Source organism: Chrysemys picta, chromosome 6 (genome assembly GCF_011386835.1).
Source record: "Chrysemys picta bellii isolate R12L10 chromosome 6, ASM1138683v2, whole genome shotgun sequence".
Taxonomy (NCBI): Eukaryota; Metazoa; Chordata; order Testudines; family Emydidae; genus Chrysemys; species Chrysemys picta.
In genome coordinates, this window is record NC_088796.1 from 56,675,100 (window position 1) to 56,697,986 (window position 22,887).

Genomic DNA, 22,887 nt, shown 5'->3' on the forward strand with positions numbered 1-22,887 from the left:
ATTACTGTCTCCAATTTATAAGGTCAAATTTATAATCCAACAAGTGTAATGTAATATAATAATCCAAGTGTAATGTAATAATATGATATCAGTTAACAGATATTTTAAAAATAATATTTCATCGTCCACTCAAATATTAGGTAGACAAGAACCTCAGAGTTACAAATACCTCGGGAATGGAGGTTGTTCATAACTCCGAAATGTTCATAACTCTGAACAAAACGTTATGGTTGTTCTTTCAAAAGTTTACAACTGACCATTGACTTAATACAGCTTTGAAACTTTACTATGCAGAAGAAAAATGCTACTTTTAACCACCTTAATTTAAATGAAACAAGCACAGAACAGTTTACTTACCTTGTCAATTTTTTTTAACTTTCCCTTTATTTTTTTAGTAGTTTATGTTTAACACTATACTGTACTATATTTGCTGTGTGTGTGTATGCTGATTGCATACTTCCGGTTCCAAATGAGGTGTGTGGTTGACCGGTCAGTTCATAACTTTGGTGTCTGTATCTCTGAGGTTCTACTATATTAATTTCTTATTAATGAAACAGAATTGTTGATGGTATAAATTATTTTCTTACATAAATATTAAAAGAGAGGGTGACAAATACAGAAGATGGGAATGCAGCCTAGCTGAGGCAGTAATGGTTATAGATTTGCAATTGCAATAGGTGTTTATATTTAACCCATCATGTCACAGTTTTGCAACTCTTTCAATAGACTGAGATTGGGATTTTGAGAAATATCCTTTTTCCTCCCCTTTATAGTACAAAAATATTTAATTTTTCATATTTTGCACTTTAGGTTGTCAGAAATCAGGGGGCTTTGTCCTGTGTCACTTTGCATTGGATCATAGTCTGTGATCCTACTGAAGATCTGATCTCTACCTATGGCAATATAACTTTTGATATAGGGCAAAGAAGAGCAAATATAACAGTGCAAGTTTCACCTGATGAGTATCCTGAACTGGATAAGATGTTTTCTGTTTTGATCATCAATGTTTCCAGTGGTCGTCTTGGAATTCGTACTAACGCTGCATTAACTGTTCTAGCTAATGATGATCCATATGGAATTTTCATCTTTTCTGAGAAAAACAGACCAATCAAAGTTGAGGAAGAAACCAAAAACATCACCCTAACAATAGTACGATTAAATGGTCTCCTGGGTACAGTCATGGTAACATACAGAACCATGGATGATGATGAAAAATCACCCTATCTGAAATCAAATGTTGCCAGAGCAACACAGGAAAGAGATTATATACCCATTTCTGGATTTGTGATCTTCAGAGCCAATACAAGTGAGGCTAGCATAACTCTTCCTATTTTAGATGATAAGGATCCAGAGAGATCAGAATCTGTGTTTGTGGAGCTACTCAATATTGCTTTGGTGGAAAGGGTGCAGGATAGACCAAGTAAGTGCTTTACACATTAATTGCGTGCATTTTAGAGACTTGGTAACTGCAGTAAAATGTAACTTATCAAATTATAGTTAGCTTTCCTACCTCAAAATGTATTAACTTAAAAGGTCTCTGTGTTATATTTGGTGTTCTGACAATGTATTACCTTAAAATATTCCTTTGTCAGGATGTTACTGAAAACAATATGATTGTATTTCTTGTCCCTTTTGTATTATTTTAACTGAGGCGTCTCTGGCCATGTAAATTACAAGGTTGACTGGGAGCATGAGGTTCTGTTGATCAGTCTCATTATTCTTGAGAAGCATTGCATAGTGAAATGACCAATTTGAGATTATTTGCATGCTGACGTTATACTTTGCTATATCATGAACTTTTATGTGTTTCTTTTAAATACACAAAATGCATGCTGATCAGCCATTCAGTGCTGTTTTGGACACTATAGACTGATTTGCACTTCAGAGTTCCCAAGCTTGTCTAATTAATTCTCCTACCCATTCTTGATAAGCAGGAAAACTTCAAATATCTCTCTGTGGGGAGAGTGAATGGTTATGTATATTTCATCATAAGAACCACAGAAATAATACTCTGATAGAGACTGTAGTGTGATTGCTACAGACCCGATAGAGAAATGAATGAATAACTAATGATTTGGCACTGTCCCACCTTTTTGAGAAATAGGCTGCTCATGTATATACCACTTCAGAGGCTGTGATAGAAAACTCCTGCAGTACGATATCAAGCTGTGCACTTCAGGATTTGTTGTTATACTGTAATTTCAATAAACTGTCTACAAACTTTGAGTGAGGTTGTGAAGTGTACTCTCTGTGCAACTATAACTACTTTCAGTAAACTAGTTTTGTTGATGACTTGTGGCAACTGATAAGATACCATGAAACTCACCTAAGTCTCTGAGGTCTCCTGTAGGTATACAATAAAGATCCCAGACTCTCTCTTACCAAGTTCCTGTTGTATTTCAGTTGTGAATTCTCCTCGCTTTGGACCTAAGGGTGATACAGTAGCTCATATAATTATCAATGCCAATGATGATGCTTTTGGAACACTTCAGCTGTCCGCTCCAGCTGTGCAAGTTGCTGAAAACTATGTTGGACCGATCGTCAATGTGACCAGAACTGGGGGAATATTTGCAGATGTTTCTGTGAAGTTTAAAGCTGTGCCAATAACTGCAACAGCTGGTAAGAAAAGAGAATTGTAAAAATACACATACTGTGTCAAGGTTGCAATCCAATACATAGCATATACTCTCTAGCAAGGAAAATCAACAGGAGTAATGAGAAGTTCACTTGAGTAGTAAATGAGTAATAAAGAACATAGGCCCTGTGCTGTATGCCAGCAGAAAAAAATATCGTTTTAGTTAATAGCAATTATTAAAGAAACTATTAAGGGATATATGGTTTATATGACTGTGAGTAATACACATCTGCTTTTTAAAAGGGGCATTGTCATTTTAGAGTCGAGCCAATTTAAATAAATGAGTTAAAAGCAGTTTCAGGATTAAGATCAGCTTCCCATTTGGGGCTTTTATAGATCCACATTTTACTATTTTAAAAAACTGGTACGTGTCTCCTGATGTTGTCTGAAAAATCCAAAGAGACAGTAGAAACTGTTTAACTTGGACCTTGATCCTGCAAACATTTAAGCACATGAATAATGGCATTAAACTAAGAAAACAAGATAAACAAAGTGAAACATCAGAGAAATATGTTCTCTTTACTCTCTTTCAGTTGTCATAAACTCTGATGTTACTTGTAACAGTAATAGGGAAAATAACTCCATGCAGATGTCTGATTTTTAAGTTGATTGTCATCTTTTATATAAACATTATAGTTATATTATTGCTAAGGACTTGTCTTCACTGCAGTCTTAGCTCAAAGCTATAACTCTAGTGTTGCTCGTAACCTGGGGTCCACACACACAAGTCTCTAGCTCAAGTTAAGTGGCGGTTTAAGCTTGAGCTAGCTGATCCGGAGGTGAGGGTGTGTGTCGGGGGACAGAGTGCTGCTTAAGCACAAGCTAATAATTCAGTGGGTAATGGGGATGCAGCAGCTCCAAGTACAGCAACTCATCAGCTGCTAATGTAATCACTCTGCTAACCAATCGCTCTGTATAGCTTGAATGGTGTTTTCACAGTGTGGTCACTCTTACTAGAGTGAGCAAATGGTTGCAATTTGTTAGCTAACTCCACTTGGAAAAAGGTGCTTCTTGTCACTAGTGCCACCTGGAACTCCAAGAGCAGTTGGCAATACAAACACAACCCCAAACTGGAAACCACTTTGATAGAATGGACGTATCCCATTCAACAATGGGATTGGACAACACCAGCCACTGTCTCCAAATGCTTCCCCCATTTACCAGTATAATTGCCATCCTGTCCAAGCTGAGCCTCAACCATTTCTCTGCTGTCCAAGCCACAGACTCCACCAGGCACTAGAAAAGCAAAGTTACTGCATTGTTTGGGTTTGCAGAAAAAGGAGTTTTATTGAGTGCTGTGTGCAATGAAGATGGGAATAACAGCATGTAGGAATTGTGTTTAAAACGTTTCCTGAGGTAACAACATAGTTTTTCTATGCACAGGTGAAGACTACAGTGTAGCCTCATCAGATGTTGTCTTACTAGAAGGGGAAACCAGTAAAGCTGTGCCAATTTATATCATTAATGATATCAACCCTGAGGTTGAAGAAACCTTTCATGTGCAGCTGCTGAATCAAACAACAGGAGGAGCCTTGCTTGGAGCATTGACTCAATCAGTCATTACCATTGAGGCCTCCGATGATCCATTTGGATCTTTTGGTAAATTGGACCCATTTGAATGTCTTTACTCTCTCTTCTTTAACAAATCTGTTTAGACATGTCGTGGATGTACTGTATCTTCCAGGATGTGCCATGGTCTCCCTCTTAGCTGAGCCATCGCTGTGTATTATGGGAAATACACGCTGGCCAGGGAGCCCGGCCCTGAGGAGAGAATGGGTGCAGGAGGCATCCTAATTACAGCTCCCACGAGGCCCCATGAGGCTCAGTGGAACACTGTTTAATGTTGAACCAAGACAAAATGAAACGTTTCATTTCAGTTAAAACGAGAATGTTTCGATATAACCTAATGGAATTTTTTTTGAAATTCCATGGAAAAACTTTGATATTTCTAGTTTTTATCCCATTCGGGACAAAAACAAATGTCCAGAATTTCCAGTAGGTTAGAAATCTGCAAAACTGGGGTGGATTTAAACCAGAAATGAAAACTCTGTGTGCCATCACTAGCCCCATAAACCATCCAGTCTCCTACGTTACTAAATAGTAAACCAATATCATGTTTAAACAACTGGGAGTTGAAAAAAATCACATATATAGAGGAAGTTGCATATTACTATTTTCCATGGAATTTTTCCCCACCTACACATGCTATCTTTACAGTAGAATTGATTGAGAGAAACGGGGAAATTGTGTGGGAAAAAATTCAGAGTAATTTTCATTCTGCAGGTTTTGAAAAAGAACAAAGTTTGTGCTCATTTGAAATTTTTTATGAAAATTTGTTTTTAAATATTTTGGTACAAAAATGTTCATTTTTGGCATTTTGATTTTTCCTTGTGTTCTGCCTTTTTTCCTCTTTCCCTCTTTGTTTTTTATTTCCATTTTGTAACTGCAAAAGAGGAAAAGACAGAAAAATGGTGATCTAAAAAAATGAAAAATGGCTATTTTTTTCAGTTTTGTTTCTTTTTTTAAAAAGGATATAGTAAAACCCCTAATTTTTGTGAAAAATCTCTGATTTGGGGGAAAAAAACATTTTTGAGAAAACATTTTAGTGTGAAATATTTAGATTAGATCTATCTGATTGCTGTTTCTGTTCTCTTGCTGGGAAAGGTGATCAAAAGTGGCTCTTAATGTCCCTCTCTTTCAGTTCTTAGTAAACATGTAGTGAAAGGTTCCTGATCATGTATGGGAGTTTACCCATCACTTACCTGAACCATATATAGACAAAGGTAGTAAATTTAGCACCTCCATTTCACAAACACCAATAATAATTTCATGTCAAATAAAATAAATTAAAAGTAGTTTAATTCTGCAAAAGGTTTCAGTAAAATGAACAAACAATTTTAATGAGGAATTTTTGATTCCTTAAGCCTCAATGCTAGTGATGAGGATTTAAGTCTCTCTACCATGTACTTCAGTTTTTCAGGTCAATGAACTCACTGTTGAAGAGCCAGAGTTCAATTCGGTGATGGTAAACTTGCCAATAATCCGCAATGCTGGGACACTCGGCAATGTTACCATTCAGTGGGTTGCCACCATTAATGGACAGCTTGCTACTGGTGACTTGCGTGTTGTCTCAGGTAATGTTACCTTTGCCCCTGGGGAAGCCATTCAGACGCTGTTGTTAGAGATCCTGGCTGATGATGATCCGGAAATCCAAGAGGTGAGTTGAACATCTAGATCCTATCTGGAATGACACTGTCCAGAAATGTTTATCTCTGTTTTATATAGTGATGGGTTAGAAACCGAGAGATTTTATTCAAAACAAAGGGAAATCAAGCTGAAAATACTGTTCTGGAAAATTATAAAACAATTTTCAGATACACTAATTAGTATTTATTCTTTGATCCTTGCTGCTGATCTTCTTCTACAAGATTCTCATTTATTCACAAATATATTGAATATCTAAGCAATGTAATCTTTTTCTTAGGTTTGGTTTACTAGTGATAGATACATTGAACCTGATTCACTATCTAGCTGAACATCATAGAATTATATTGCAATATGTATGGGAAATAAAACTAAACACCTGGTTACAATATGGATTAATTGGAGTGGTTAAATCTGACCCATGGTAAGGCAAAACTGAAATCAGAGGTGTTGCACCGGTTTACACAAGGGCTGAACGTAGACCATTATATAATCTAGAGAGAAACAGTGCTATGGGGATGGGAGAGAAATTATTACAATATGATCAAACATGTTACTAAAGATTGTGCAGTGTAACTAAGAGGGGAAATTATTTCAAATTTAAGTGTGCACATTTTTTGAGTAATTTATGTTTTGTGTCCGACTTGGTATGAAGTTTTGAAAGTGTTTCCTATTTTGTTATAAGTTTTAGTTCTTCTGAACTATTCTGGTCATGAGCCTAAGAAAATATAGTATTTCAGTATTTTTTTTAAATAAAGGAATGAAAATAATCCTGAGACCAAAAAGAATTTTCTATCTGGTTTGGTTTACACCAGCATCATGTTAAAATAAATGATTAAGCCAATTAAAACAAACTCTCTTGACTCTGTGACTATGTTTAGACTCTTTCAGAGTATCTTCCCTATTTTTAATTAGATAGAGAACCTTTTGCTCTACAAAATTGCCTATCGTTTGTGTCATGCAACAGTGTGTATGATAAGGAATGTAATGAATAAGTTTTAGGGCTTTTTGTGCACATGAAACTTTTTGCTTGCAAACAAATACATGCACGTTTTTCATGCACTAAAATATTCATGACCAGTTGATGGGATTTCTACATGCATGTAAAATCTAACTGACCATGGGTGTTCAGAGTACATTAAAAGGGGTGTTATAGTAGAGATTTCCACTAGTGTAGATCATGTTTTACAGGTAGTTTGAATTTTGGTTATGGGCAGGGAGTATATCCCTGACAGTTGTACTTCTTAGCAGTAGTGGGGAGAAGAAATCTTCACTATGTCTTACGCAGTGTCTGTCATGTGTTTCAGGGATTATAGCTCCTCATATCCCTTGATAATATACCTATGGCACACACCTGTAGTTATAGCAATGCTATTTATGATACTATATAGTAATAACTCTACCTTTTACTTTTCACTTACTATGATGGAATGCTGGAATACTATGGGGGGAAGCCAGCAGAATCCCAAAAATCGGATTCCCCAAACTTTAATGGGTAGATAGGAGTATAGGAACATGACTTAAATTGATTCAGTGATAACTGAAGCTGTGCAACTCACTGCCCACCCAGAACACTTCTGTCTAAGTCTTTTAATCTGTATTGTTTTCTGTTTAACACGTAGCGCTTAAACAGCCCTTTAAATCCAAACATTTTAGAAACATGAAGGGCTATATTATGAACCCTTTGGTGTTATTGATGTTGTTATTGATTGTTCCTCGCATGAGTAGTCCCACTGCAGTCAATGGGACTACTTATTACTGCTCACCAATGGGAGCCAATAGTTCAAACCTAGCTGGCCCTAAATGATTTATCTTGGTTTCACAACATAATGTTATTAAGGAAAGTCTAATTATATTTTTTAGGTTATCTGTGTGCAATTAACCCAGGCCTCGAATGGAGGTGCTATTGGGTTAGATGGCATGGCAAATATTATAATACCTGCCAATGATAATCCTTATGGAACAGTCTATTTTCATCACACCTTGTACCGAATTCAGGAGCCACTGGAAAGAAGTTCATTTGTAAACATAACTGTCAAGAGAAGGTTTGTTTAATGTTTGTTTTTTATGTAAGCATTCATGGTCCTTCTCCTGTTTCTTTACCGAAATTACAACTCCATGGTTTTTTTCTCATTTTAAATTTTGTTCTGATTTCCTTCTTGTACCGTTTAACTTGTCATCTAATCAGAGTAGTCTTTGGCTCCTAAATTTATGCTCTTTTAGCTTAAACCAAGTATGTCTCTTTATCAGAAACATCTATAAAGAAACATCTTTTTAAATTTGTCTTATTAATTCTTATAAACATTTAGGGCAAGAGCGTCCCCTGCTCCCAGGAGTCTAGATGGAGGATAAAAGAGGGCAAGGCTCAATATGGTTGTGTAGAAGCTATCTATATCATGGCTCAAGCATGGGGGAGGGAGAGCAGGCATTACTTCTGTGATATGACCTCCTGTGAATAACTGGAAGGAGACAGAGGACAGGGCAAGACAGGTCTGGCTTCTCTCCCTTGCCATTCAGCAGAGCTAGCAGGTGGCAAGGGGAGTAATCTGCATTGTTTCTGCTATGTATGATTAACCATAACACGTTCTATAAATAATCAAATGTGCCTTCCACAAAGGGCCACAGGTAAATTATTCTAGTAGCGGCTTCAGAGAGGATGGATTTTGAATGGTGTTTAGATTATTTGAAACCATTGAACAATTTTGAAAAGGCTGATAACTTGTGTTCAGGTCACTCTTCTTAATGTAGAGACCTACAGATATAAGAAAAACTGTCTTCACTTATTAACATGACTCTCTTATCTATCACCACATCTTTTAGTGAGGGAAGATTTGGTCAACTGCAGGTGTTCTACAGTACTTCTGAGGTTGATGTAGTAGCTCTTGCAATAGAGCAAGGCCAGGATATGCTGTCCTACTATGAATTTCCTGTGCAAGGAATTTCTAACCAGCTGTCAAGGACTGAAGTGAATGTCTCAACAGCAAGTGATCCATTACACACCTGTGCAATTCAGTGCCTAAAAGAACAAGCATGTTTAGCCTTTACATTCTCTAGTGCCTCTGGGTTTCCTTTGTGTTTTTGGCTGACATCATGGATCAGCCCAGTAATCAACAACTCAGGATTCTGGATCTACAAGAAAAATGTCACCAGTTTGTCCTCTCTTTTTGGTGCACAAGCCATTGCTGGCAGTGACTACGAATCAGTTACAAGTCAATGGGCCATAATGTTGGAAGGGGAACAGTTTGCAAATCTCACAGTTACCATACTTCCTGACAATTTGCCAGAGTTGGATGAGAAGTTTACTGTATCCCTTTTGAAGGTTGAACTGATGAACACCTCAGCCAGCTTAAAAAACCAGCCAATGATAGGAAAGCCAAATACCTCCACAGTTGTCATAATGATGAATGGAGATGCCTTTGGAGTGTTTGTGATCTACAGTGTAAGTCCCAATGCAACAGAGAAAGGTCTATATGTGGAAGTTGAAGAACGTCCTCATACCAATGTGCAACTTATGATACACAGAACAGAAGGCAGCCTGGGACAGGTGACAGTGGAATGGAGTGTGATTGGTGGAACAGCTACCCAAAACTTGGATTTTGTAGGTGATGGTGAGATTCTGGTGTTTGCTGAAGGTGAGGCAAGGTTTACATTCATTTTTTCCCTTTCTAGATGGAGAAAGGTAGAGGGACATAGATAAGTAGATTTCTTGACTTTTAAACCTGGGTGTCAATTTATTGCTCGGCTATGTCTCCTGGAATACACTATGTTGTGTGATATATGTACATTCTCAAGCATATTGTGATATTTAGCAGCTCATCAGCATGAGCCTCAAGATCCAGTCTCCTGTAATAAAATATATATAAATGTAATAGTAAATTTTTTAAATATGACTGGGTCCTTCAGGGAATGTTGCATTGTAAAGGGTCTGGTTCTCATCTTATTTACACTGAATAAGTCCACTGAAGGGAGTAGTTGTACCAGTGTAAGTGAGATCAGGATGAGGCACAAAGTGTTATTTTTTCATCCTTCAGTGAAAAAACTAATCTTTATAAGGCCAAACTTTTAAGATGGCTGCCCCCCGCTTCCGCAATTAGCTGTGTTCTTGAAATGAAAGCATCTTTTTTATTTTAAAAGATTTTATTAATTTCACAACAAACGAAGTATACCTAAGAATTTACAAGTGAGACAAATGAGTAACTGGCAGACGTTGCTTATATGCAATACAGCATGACACATACATCATTTTGAGAAATGATTGAGATAGTTAGTTTACAAGCAACTGAAGGGAGTGTAATATACACTTTTTTACTATGCCGTTTATGTTGATGAGTCATCAAACTCCAACTAATGACCAGCAACAGTAATTCTGACACTGAGATATAATTTTGTTGGTACTTTATAAAAGAGCTTCATACTAAACAGATTAAAAAAGAATTAAAAAGACAGTATAGTAAGAAATATGTATTTTGTAACCAAGTATGTTCATAACCCTAAAACGTACTTAGGTATTTCACATACACTGAACAATAGGATTGTATTGGAGATTTAAATGGTCCTTTGGGAACTGGTTGACTAGTACAGTTTGCTAGTTATATTGGTCTGATTGGGTAGCATGCAAGGTAGATACCAAGTCCAAGTGAAAGGGTTGTGGGATGAGTGGATTGTTGAATGCAAACCCTGAGTCAGTCTATTCCAATTCAATTCATACAAGTGTGTGTGTGCATATATATATATATGTGTGTACACCCCTATATATACAGCATTTGGATTGTTATTTAAACTCTCAGACTTGGTAAGACTATTCAAATTCAGTTCATTAGAGAGAAAAGGATACACTGTTTTCTTTTACAAGAACAGCTCTCCCCTTTTCCAAATAGAGTTAAAAAGCTGAAGTAAATGCTGAGTGATTAAAGTGTTCGGAGCCCTCAAAAGTTAATTATTTCCTGTTTGAAGGCTGTTTGTTATAATTTACATGGTACGTTCAATAGCTGTTGCAGTGGTATAGATTTACATAATTTATATATTTTTAAGTATTTCCTAACAAAGAGGATGATTAAGCCCCTTTTGAAAGTGTAGAATCATAGGGTTAGAAGGGACTGCAAGGTCATCTAGTCAACCTCCTCTGCCAAGATACAGAATTTGTTGTGTCTAAACCATCCAAGACAGATGGCTATTCAGTATGTCATTTATTATGGCTTTGATACCTATATTTTCTTCTATTTTTCCTTCAGGTGAAACTAAAAAGATGGTCACATTGACCATTTTAGATGATCCAGAGCCAGAGGATAATGAAAATATTATAATCAGCCTGACCCATACTGAAGGAGGAAGTCGTATTCTTCCTAGCTCAGACACTGTCACTGTGGTTATTCTGGCTAATGACAATGTGGCAGGAGTTATTAGCTTTCAGACCGCCTCAAGATCTGTTATTGGTCATGAAGGTGGGTTCCTCTTTATGTTGACCTCACTAGCTCCATTTTCGATCAACTTCCTTATTCATACTTTCTCTTAATGAGGACTTACATTGTTTGTCCATTTAATTGTGTTGGTAAAAGTAATCAGAGAACCATTAGGTATATGCAAACAAAGGACTATCTAGCTACCCTTCATGTGTTCTATTGTAGTTTAGATGTCTTTCAAATATAAGACTCAGAAAACCCATTGACTGGATAGAGAGAGATTGGGTTCAAAACATTCTATATAACTTCAGCAGTACTTCCCATTTGCTTTCTAAAGCTCACACCTTGTCACTCTAGTTTTAACACCTAGTAGCCCCTTTTTAACTTTTCCCCTTATATTCATTTAGTGCCAAATTCTGCACATGGACACAACTCCTTTTGACTTCATATTATATAGGTACCTATGCATATCTAGCAGTGGTCTTATGTATAACTTCATATAAAATAGAATAGAATCTGTTAATGATTCTCACCTGCTTTAAATATTCTGAAAGACACTACTAAAAAGATATGGGGACCTTGTTAAGGGTTAGCACATCTTTTCTCTTTTTTTCACTCCCTCATTGCCCTGCTAGTGGGTGAATTACCACTTGTGTTTTGATTGTAGCCACCAATTTGGGGTATATTAGTCCTTTCTTGTCATTGTCAGGCTTAAAATAGTGTCACGTGGACATTCAAGAAGAACTATAAGAGTTTGAATTGGACAAAATGTTTTTCTACTATTGCCTTAAAGCGGCACATTGCATGTTTGGTCTAAAGGTTTGCTGTATTTTCAGATGATGATGGTGATTGCCTTGGTTTGTCTTTTGCTTGAATCTAAAAGAGCTACTGCATCATATTCCTCTAAAATTTGATGAGCAGTCTGTCAGGACAAACTAAACAAAACAGACATTCATTTCCCAGAGAATATGTATACTGTACTTTTTTGTTGAAAAAAAAATTCTCAATTGATCTTTGTAAACCAAATATGTTAATTGCTATACATGAAAGGACATCATAATTCTCTTTGAAAATTTTATGTAAGTGGTTTATGTTGATTCTGTGCTGGTGTGTGCCTCAGTTTTCATCTTTATTCCTCTGCATTAATGGTTCTGATCAGCATGTCAAACCAGCTGTAATCTGACAAGCTAAGAAGAGCCATCAATGAGCACAAGGAATTAACAGAAACTGTCTTGGTACCAGAGATTATGGTGACCCTTATGAGTCTTTTCAACTGGTTAAAGTTAATTTACAAAACAGTAGCAAAACTGGTACTTTGGAACTGAAATGCTTTGTTGTTATATTTGGAAGCTCCACTGAGCATTGATTCTCCAGCTACTAAAGAACAAGAATGCATTGGCTTGCAGCAAGAAAAAATAATCCTATAGAATCTCTTGGTTAAAAAGAGTGAACTAGGTCTTCATAGGGGCATGTGTAGAGCTTGATTTTTGCCTTTTAATACCTGTTTTTTCTTGTGCTGAAACAATGACTATTGATACCAGACAATACAACTCCAAACGCCATGTTATTTAATATTTACTGTATTACTAAATAGTTTGACTATCCATCAGTTTAAAAAAGTTATTTTCAAGATAAAAATTTACTGTATTACTAAATAGTTTCACTATCCATCAGTTTAAAAAAGTTATTTTCAAGATAAAAATATTGTACATCTCACACAGTTTTTAGGCAGGTGTTCACTGTCCCTAAGCCACATACAAATCACAATGTATAAATCTTCAGACTTGGGTAGGACACTAAAAATTAAAATAGGGGAAAAAAGGAAAATTGACCCAATGAAACATTTTCAGTCTCAAGAGATCCTTTTATATTTGTTCCAGTCTACTGCAGGCAGAAATTGTATTCATATTGCTCACTTTTACCTGAGTTCTTTCTGGATATGACAACCAAAGATCTTAGTAATACTGGTCTCTAATGGACTACCCAGAATCAGTAAAAGTGTTCACTTAGATTTGAATTTTTATTCCAATTAATTTTTGATTAATGATAAGTGCTCAAGATGAGTGCACATTGTAACTGATTCCCATATCATAATTCATTTTGTGTGAACAATGAAAAATCATATTGTATTGTATTGTATAATTTTGAAATATGCTGTGTCTTATTTGTGCATTTTGCAATTGAGGTACTAAAATAACTAGTGTGATATACTAAGTATTGATTTTGTTTTGAAATGGATGTGCAAAATTCTCAAATAGGATAGAATGTGTTTCAGTGCAGTGTTAAACAATATGATGATGTTCCTCTTTGGAAACCATAGATCTGTTATATATACTCAGGTTCACTGCTCTTCAGGAACACAATCATAATGATGTCACATTCAATAGATTTTGAACTTTCTTTTCTATCAGAAACAGCAATGGAGCAGTGTAAGGCGAGGTGTGAACATCAGCACAATTCTAGGATTCAGGGTAGCAGCCGTGTTAGTCTGTATCCTCAAAAAGAACAGGAGTACTTGTGGCACCTTAGAGACTAACAAATTTATTAGAGCATAAGCTTTCGTGGGCTACAACACACTTCTTCGGATGCATATAGAGTGAAACATATATTGAGGATCCAGTTTTGAGAGCTCATTCTTAATCTTTCCCTGTTTGCTGTATAGGATGCTGATCAGGTGGTTTCGCAGTTTCTTTGAGAGTGTGTGACACAGTCTCTCAGCATAGTCTGTGTGATATGCTTTCCAAATGCAAGCAGATGGACATCATACCAAAAGGACTAAAGGTAAAAAATCCATTACAATCTACATATCACACAGACTATGCTGAGAGACTATGTCACACACTCTCAAAGAAACTGCGAAACCACCTGATCAGCATCCTATACAGCAAACAGGGAAAGATTAAGAATGAGCTCTCAAAACTGGATCCTCAATATATGTTTCACTCTATATGCATCCGAAGAAGTGGGTTGTAGCCCACGAAAGCTTATGCTCTAATAAATTTGTTAGTCTCTAAGGTGCCACAAGTACTACAATTCTAGGAGTTCACTTTGAACATTTGAAATGCTGATGCCTAAATACATATACTATTCTACTTTATTGTAAATTGGCTTAATTTTATGTTTGTATAATTTATATATTTTCTTAAAATTATTTATACTGCTTCTTTAAAAATTATTTCTATTGTGATCTCCTAAAATTACCAGTAATAACTAATTTCCGTCTCATTTCGGTGATGGACAAATATGGGATAACAGTGGTTCTTCAACAGAACAGAAAATACTTAGAATAATTTTATGATGTCCTTCCTGTCAATTTTAGCAGCATAATACTACTTACAAGTATTCGGTCACAAGGCTGCTCTAAATTACACGGGGCTGAACCTGCCCCCCTGCCCCTATGATCATGAGGAGCCAATGTGGTGTAAAGCCATCTTAGCCACATACCTTTCCTTCCCTTTCTTAGCTGCACCAGGCTGAGCTCAGGTGCATCTTTGGATCTGGCTCAGATCTCACACACTATAATCCAGGAAGAGTTCAGTTAAAAACCAATGGAGTCACATTGGTGTCATATCGTGATACAGACCCAACTAGTCAAATCATATGCCCATTTTATGAAATAGTAGGGGATACAAGTCCTAGCTGGCCACATAGACTGGTTTTGCACTGGACTATTATCCAGAGAAAAGTAATTGCAGGGTAAAAAAAGGAGAGGAGGAGAATCTTGCCTCTTCTGTGAGTGGTAGTTTCACATAGATATAGAGGCACTTGGTCCTTTCTCAGCCAGCCTTACCTTCTCCCCTCTTTTGCCCTTCATCTGGGTTTGTTCAGAGGCAACTTGAACCATGTAGTTCCATGGGTTTGATTGTGCCCAGGATTAGCAACAGTGGGAAAAATTCTAAATCATTTCTTTGAATATCTCTAATAGAAACTGGTCAGAAAATCATTTTCTGGCAGTAGAAATATTGAACCCTAAAATATGGTTTAAGGAGGAAAAATATAATCTTAGCTGCATGCATTTTCTTATATTTTAGTGAATAAAAATGTTGCAGCATAAAACCTTCAGTCAGCTAAGAGATGTGTTGTATTAACATACCCAGATATCTTGATACTGTAGGTTTCTGCACATTTTCCTGTCTTTCAGAAGCCAATGCAATACTGTATGTACTGGCAAGCTTAAACTGTTGAAATACATATGCAGTATGCTTATGTTTTAGAAATAAACATCTATCATATAATGTGTATGTATACATATATATGTTCACCCCCCACTATACATGCTAATATGTATCTTTATGTTGATACAATATATAAAGCCTCAAGCCATCTTTTTATATTCATGATCTTATTTTTATCTTTTTGTTTTTCATACATTTTTCGATGATTGCTATACTGTTCATTAGTTTTGTATTAAATTGTCCATTAGACTGAATGCTAGAAATACGAAAAGTATAATTTTGTATATTTTATAAATTAACATTGACAACACTTCAGTCGATCGATATAGTTAGTATGTCTTGAGAAATCATAGGAAGCTATTAACTTTTTCTGAAAAATTTCTTTTGTATTTTTAAAAATCTATAACTGATGCTATTATGTAAGTTAAAACTCACATAACTGGAATTTACAGGTAATTGCAAGCATTTTTGTGCATGCATTGTGGAAAATTACATTACAGTGCAATATTAGCAACATGTATATTTCTTGCCAGTGAAATGCTATAGGAATTTACTTGTGTCATAGCTAGTACATAAAGTATTTATTATCTTGCATAGTCTATGGATTGCCATTGTTCTGGTGTTTGTGCATGTTCTGGTGGGTATTCATTTTTGTCTTCGTACTGTAGTTGCTTTATAAGTCCTAGCATGCATTTGATAGCTCTTTCCATTATATTTTTCAAAACTTAACTAAAAACAGAACTGAAAGGTTTAGAATTTGGATTTCCCCTTCTTCTTTTATGCTAAAAGCAAATATGTATTACATAGTAAGCCTCACTGTAAAGTATCAGTGGGCACTTGAATTTCTTGGTTTTGGAAAAGTTACCATGATTATGGAATGCATGCTTCTGATTCTTATATGACTGATACACAGCAAGGCAGTTTCCCTACAGCAAACATTTTCTTATGTTCTTTATTCTTAGGAGAACAATTGCAGTTCCACATCCTAAGAACTGCTCCTGGACTGGGAAATGTTACTGTTAATTGGAAAATTGTTGGGCATCATCTAGATCAAACCTTTGAAAACTATTCTGGAATACTTTTCTTTCCCGAGGTAACCCCATACAGAGTAACTGTGTTCAGCAGCAAAAGCTAGAGATAATATTGAAATTAAGGCTGAAGTGGAAAGGGATGAACACCATTCCAAATAGTATTGTTTCCTGACCTATTTGATAGTTGTAGCTCTCTATCTTAGAAGTCCGAATTGTAGGTAGCTTTTAATGTTTGATATTTTAAATTTAAAACTACTTGGAAGGAATCATTCAAAATCTGTGACAGATAGTGCCCTGGTTTTTGTACAGTGGTAACTAATCTATTTTGCCACTTAAAATAAACAGGAGTCATTGAATCTAACATTTTGTGTTCATCTGCTGGATGACCCTATTCCTGAAGAAAAGGAAGAATACCAGGTAGTCCTATATGACATCAGAACTCAAGGTAATGCAAAAATGTAGCATGGTGAATCTCTAAGGGGAAAAGGATGTAATCTGCATTATTGTTTTAATTTATTTGTGACTTTTTAAAGCACTGTACTTTATTTCTTAAGTTGTGAAACTTTGTTTCCGTGTACTGAAGTTAGGTGGTCCTTCTTTATGTGCATACTGGCTCTAAAGTGTTCTGACTGGTATGTTTTGATTGGTTTTACAGTGGGCTCAACTCTGCCCCGCAAATTCTGTGGGAGCTGCACCCCTGTAAATAGGAGCAGAATTGGACCCAATAATGCCTTTTGGTTATAGTTGCTATGAAATAAGCCACTATTTATATCTGTTCAGACAATTCTTCTTGTACAGTCACAAGCAGACTTCCCCATTGACTGTTGATTTCTGCATACAAGGAGAGCAGTAGATTCTATTCCTGCCATTCAGATTATGCTGTGAGAGAAGCACCTAGATCTGCATTTCCTCTGTACATAATCACTATTAAACAAACATCCATTACTAAAGCCGGGCTAGATTTGCACAGGAGTTCTTGCTTCCAGGTGCCCCAGCCAGGCTGGCAAAATCAAACCTTACCCTGTAATTACCTATCATATGAATGTCCATTGGATGATATTCTGTCTTCTCATTTGATATTATCCTTTCATTAGATATAGCTTTATTGTGTTGTATTGTGCTATCTTTGTTGTAGAACGTATATGGATCCACACTGGCCATAGAAACACAACAGATGCTATCATGTTCTCCCTGATTCATTGTACTGGGAATATGATTGACTGCATGGCATGTTGCAGGAAATAGTAATACAAACTGCCATTGCTAATATTAAAAAAAAAATACTTCAGCTGCTTAACATTCTGTGTAGTTACTCCATTGACTGTTTTACAGGCGTTTCTTCAATGGGTGCTGCTGTCTTGGATAGCCAAGGGTATGAAGCTGTTTTGACAATAGAGGCCAGTGATGAACCACATGGAGTTTTGAACTTTGCTTCTTCATCCAGGATGGTTTTGATCCAAGAGGCAAACAAAACTATTCAACTTTTCATCAGCAGAGAATTTGGGTCTTTAGGTTTGTGTAATTTCTCTAGATTCAGAGGTTTTATGTGTCTTCTGCAACACATTCTTGTTTGGACAGAAAAGGTCAATGGGAGTCAGATGAATCAAATGTTCATCTCTATGTCTGCTCTCTTACTTTCAGAATCTTACTTGCAAAAATGTAGTTACAGCCAAAGGTTAGAGAGGACAGTAACCAAATATTCTTGCTTTCAATTTTAGTCAGTCCCCTCCAGAAACTTACCCAAATCCCGTCACCTCTAACTGCCTGCAGGGAAGGACTTCTACCTGCATAACAGTGCTTCCTTGTGATCCACCAGTCCCTGCAAAAACCACACAAGTAGTGGGGAGAATGGGCCTTTAAACCTAGGTCTTCATGAAACTCTGCTATTTTTAATGTCATTGCCTTCTCCTGCCTCTTTTTGAAGAACCTTACTGCCCAGTATGGTGATGTGTTGGTCCTTCAAGAGATATTTCCTAAAGCTGTTTGGGTGTTTATGAGAGATACTTGTGTCCCTGTTGCTGTAATTATTATTAATATTTTATTTTATTTTATTATTACATAATAATAATCAGCTGTATTGTGGTAGATTGGGGCCCCATAGTGCCAATCACTATACAAATATACTATTAGGCTTGGCAGGATTCAATTTTTTAAAATAATTTCAATGGATAATATCAATGTTTATTTTAAGTGGTTTTTAATTTTTATTGATTTAAAATTTCACAATGACAAGAAATTGTAACGGTCAGGCAATGGGATGGTCATACAATAATTATTTAATGACAGTAGATGTTGAGATTCAAAAAGTTAGTTTTATAACTGTTAAAACATAAATTGTCAACATCACATGTCAAAATATACAACATAAATAGCCCTAAATAAGTCTCTGATAAGTTCCTAGGAAGCATTTTTCTTACTTCACCTCTCAGTAAATTTTGATTATTATGGGTGAAAATATTTTTTCGTCAGTTTGTGTGTGTATGAGCAACTCAATGTTTACCAACATTTACTGATAAAAATCTAATCCTTCTAAGCCTATATGTAGTAAATTACTGTTCCTGCCCCAGAGAGCTAATTCTCTAAAGGAGAAGACATAACATTTGGATAGGATGAACAACAAGGCAGGGTTTGGAGAGGTGGGGTAGGAGAGGCAGGGTAAAATAAATGTGGGTGCAATTTTTAGCTAATCAGAAGTAGTAATTACAGTTCACCACCTGCTTCACCATTATGCTATGACACAGCATAGAGAGCAACCGATGTGAAAAATAATTATTACTTATACACTAGGACAAAATCTCCCTCTTTCTGAGCAGTTGCAGGTATCACCTGTATAATATTCCCAACTCCTTCTAGCACAAAAACTGAAGGAATGAGCCAGAGTCAAATTTCCTTTTAAGTTCATGTAGGTTTCCATCATTTTTTATTTTCTCATCAAACATAAAATATTGTTAGGGATTATGAATAGTTTTCAAATGATTATTCCTTGATGAATGCAGCTACTTTCCGTTTCTCTTTTAGCAGAGGTCCATTTAGGTAAATCTCTGATTGCTCAGATATTTTTGGCAGTGGTATATTCAGGGCCGGCGCAACCCATTAGGCGACCTAGGTGGTCGCCTAGAGCACTGCGATTTGGGGGGCGGGCGACCGCGACAGTATTTCGGCGGCGGGACCTAGGGCGCTGGAAAAGCTAGCAGCACTCCTGGGTGTATTATAAATTAGATTGTAGCCAGGTGGCAGATGGTCATAACACAAATAGCCACTCAGTCCCACCATCTTCAAATCTCAGGAAATTGATAGCTTCTTGTTCTAATGGACTAGCTAGTCTATCACTTAGTATTGATCATATGTGGTGATACTGGTGATACTGCACTTGGCTTCTGAGGGTGGATGCAATTTGCAACACTGTGTTTCAGAATGAATCATACCTTGTTTGTTGCCTTGTATTGGCTGAGGGGAAGGAAGGGGGAACAACTAGGAAAAGAAATAAGAATTGAATAAAAACAGGACAAAAAGAGATTAAAAGTTGAAAAAGGGGGGAAAGAATAGAGATGTAAAAGAAAAGGAGACAGAGAGTGGCAAGAATAAAGTAGAGAGATTGGCTGGGATTTTCAAAGATTCACTTTCAATGGTAGTTGGATACCTAACTCCTTTAAGCACCTTTGAAAGGCCCCTATTCCAGAACATGGCATAAGGAATAGAAGGTGTGGGTAGGAAGGTGGGTGGTTAAAGGGCTGTGCTCATCCACTATTCTAGTGCAAGAGAAGCTGAAACAGAACATTTTGGAAAAAAGAACGAGGAGTAATTGTGGCATTTTAGAGACTAACAAATTTATTTGGGCATAAGCTTTCGTGGGCTAAAACCCACTTCATCAGATGCATGCAGTGGAAAATACAGTAGGAAGATATATATATATATATATACAGAGAACATGAAAAAATGGGTGTTGCTATACCAACTCTAACGAGACTAATCAATTAAAGTGGGATATCAGCAGGAGAAAACAAACTTTTGTAGTGATAATCAGGATGGCCCATTTCAAACAAGAAGGTGTGAGTAACAGTAGGGGGAAAATTAGCATGGGGAAATAGGTTTTACTTTGTGTATGTGTCCATTTAGTTTTACTGTGTCAAACCCTAAACTTCTTAATTAGATTGTACTCCCCTTTTTGCTGGGAGGAGGCAAAGAAAAATCTCAGCAAAAATACCCACAAAACCACATTTTCTCCCTTTTGCAAATCACTTTTAAATTAGTAAAGTGTTTAAAAAACAAGGTCTTGAAGCCTTTTTTTCCTTTGGAAGAGGGAAGAAAGACGGTCTTGAGGTTAAGGCATTGGACTGGGACTCGAGATGTGGGTTTTAATTCTGGATTACATTACAGACATCCTGGGTGACCTGTTACAAGTCACTAAGAGCCTGATTCAAAGCACACTGAAGCCAATGAAGTCACTCCCATTGTCTTCTATGGGCTTTGGATCAGGCCCTTAATCTGCCTGATGGAGTTGCCTATCTGTAAAATGAGGATAATGCTCCCCTTTCCTGCACTGTCTGTTTTGTCTATTTGGATTTTAGTTAAATAGGAATTAAAATATAAGAACTTTTTTTGTTTTGTTCCACATTTACTAGGTGTTATCAATGTTACATATGCAACACTGCCAGGATTGCTCAGAGTAAGGAATCAGACAGAAGGGACCTTGGCTGAACCAGGAGTTGATTACATACCTGTGTCTGGTTGGCTGCTTTTAGAGGAAGGAGAAACATCAGCTTCTATAAATGTTACTATTCTAGAGGTAAATCTTAATCCTTGTCATCAATACACGGTAGGGTGACCAGATGTCCTGATTTTATAGGGACAGTCCCGATATTTGGGGCTTTTTCTTATATAGGCTCCTATTACCCCCCGCCCCCATCCCGATTTTTCAGGGCTTTTTCTTATATAGGCTCCTATTACCCCCCCCCCATCCCAATTTTTCACACTTGCTATCTGGTCAGCCTAATACACGATTGTCTTTGACTTCAATGGGTGCAAAATCTGGGTCTTAACTCCCGCAACTTGTCTGTCATTTCATGCTGTATACTGTTTCATTGCTGCTCAGAAGAAATAATGGAAGGATCTTTTTGCCCTAATCTTAAACGTGGAAACAAGAGGGTACAGTTAAACACAGAGAGTGGCTACAACTAAACATGCATGGATGGAATCAAACTCTCATTAAGCTTCAATTTCTACCTAGAATTCAGAATAGTCTTCATTGCCTACAGACTTATATGGACTGATTGCTACATAGTTTTCTTTTTCAGTGGGTACTTCTAGTGCTTTTTAAATTCACAATGAAATTTATGTTCAGGAATTTGTTCAGTTTTTTTGTCACAGTAGTGTCCTTTAAAAAAATATAATACTTTATTTCATACATATTACATGAGGATCAATTTCAGACCTAGTAATTGTATTTTAAGAGGGTAGGAACAAATGAATAAAGTCTAACATAATTTAAAATTGTTGGGGCATAAGGTAAGTGTTGTTTTTTGGTTGACTCACATCTTAAAGGATCATAAAAGGACAATTTACTGTGCTTTTGTCCTGCAGGATGATATACCAGAAGTGCAAGAATTCTTCCTGGTTAATTTAACGTCAGTTGAACTCGTCATGAATCCTTTGATGTCATTCCCTCCCAGACTGGGTACAACATCTGTATCAGTACCATATTTACTTCACAGTTTATATGAATTGTATATATGTAATAACACATTGTATTTATCTTTATTACAGTAGTATAATGATTTAAGGCACGGGCAAGTCAAAAATAACTGAAAAGGAGGCTTATGCAATCATAAGGCTTGCATTTCTTGGGATTCGGACAAATGGGGTGATTTTATGGGATGTATATTATCAATTAATCTAGGGTTACCATACGTCCGGTTTTTCCCGGACATGTCCGGCTTTTCGGCAATCAAACCCCCGTCCGGGGGGAATTGCCAAAAAGCCGAACATGTCCGGGAAAATGCCGGCCGGGCACTTCCCCTCCCGCGGCTGCTCTGCTCCTCCCCTGACTCTTCGGCTCTGTTTAAGAGCCGAGCTGCCCGAGCACTATGGGCTTCAGGCAGCCCCCTTGCCTCCGGACCCTGCGCCCCCGGCCGGGCACTTCCCCTCCCGGGCTCCGGCGGCGCAGGATCCGGAGGCATGGGGGCTGCCCGAAGTCGATAGCACTCGGGCAGCTCGGCTCTTAAACAGAGCCGAAGAGTCAGGGGAGGAGCAGAGCCTCCGGCCGCGGTGGCTCTGCTCCTCCCCCGACTCTTCGGCTCTGTTTAAGAGCCGAGCGCTACGGGCTTTGGGCAGCCCTCATGCCTCCGGACCCTGCGCCGCCGGAGCCCGGGAGGGGAAGTGCCCGGCTGGGGGCGCAGGGTCCGGAGGCATAGGGGCTGCCCGAAGCCCAAGCGCTACTGGCTTCA

General features: G+C 37.2%; 1 protein-coding gene and 1 long non-coding RNA gene across 12 annotated transcripts in view; one reads left to right on the top strand and one right to left on the bottom strand.

Annotated features, from left to right (window-relative positions):
* Positions 1 to 22,887, top strand: part of ADGRV1 (adhesion G protein-coupled receptor V1) — a 443,810-nt gene that overhangs the window by 86,688 nt on the left and 334,235 nt on the right. For all 9 annotated transcript variants that reach the window (XR_010602227.1, XR_508681.3, XR_010602226.1 and 6 more), the window contains 12 exons: positions 811 to 1,420; positions 2,404 to 2,619; positions 4,019 to 4,234; positions 5,608 to 5,852; positions 7,703 to 7,884; positions 8,660 to 9,471; positions 11,071 to 11,280; positions 16,376 to 16,506; positions 16,790 to 16,889; positions 17,777 to 17,956; positions 21,067 to 21,230; positions 22,025 to 22,118. Coding sequence is in view for 6 of the 9 variants with exons in the window: in XM_024104505.3 (XP_023960273.3) it covers positions 811 to 1,420; positions 2,404 to 2,619; positions 4,019 to 4,234; positions 5,608 to 5,852; positions 7,703 to 7,884; positions 8,660 to 9,471; positions 11,071 to 11,280; positions 16,376 to 16,506; positions 16,790 to 16,889; positions 17,777 to 17,956; positions 21,067 to 21,230; positions 22,025 to 22,118 (3,160 nt within the window). In the remaining 3 variants the exon portion in view is untranslated. The remainder of the gene's footprint in view (positions 1 to 810; positions 1,421 to 2,403; positions 2,620 to 4,018; positions 4,235 to 5,607; positions 5,853 to 7,702; positions 7,885 to 8,659; positions 9,472 to 11,070; positions 11,281 to 16,375; positions 16,507 to 16,789; positions 16,890 to 17,776; positions 17,957 to 21,066; positions 21,231 to 22,024; positions 22,119 to 22,887) is intronic.
* The window catches only part of LOC135984297 (uncharacterized), a 37,238-nt gene that overhangs the window by 2,233 nt on the left and 12,118 nt on the right, over positions 1 to 22,887 (bottom strand). Inside the window, exons 3-5 of one of the 3 annotated variants that reach the window (XR_010602229.1) lie at positions 5,780 to 5,887; positions 2,327 to 3,871; positions 956 to 1,090 (exon numbers count right to left, since the gene is read on the bottom strand). This is a non-coding gene — a long non-coding RNA (uncharacterized LOC135984297). The remainder of the gene's footprint in view (positions 1 to 955; positions 1,091 to 2,326; positions 3,872 to 5,779; positions 5,888 to 22,887) is intronic. The other 2 variants (XR_010602230.1, XR_010602228.1) reach the window with 2 other exon arrangements.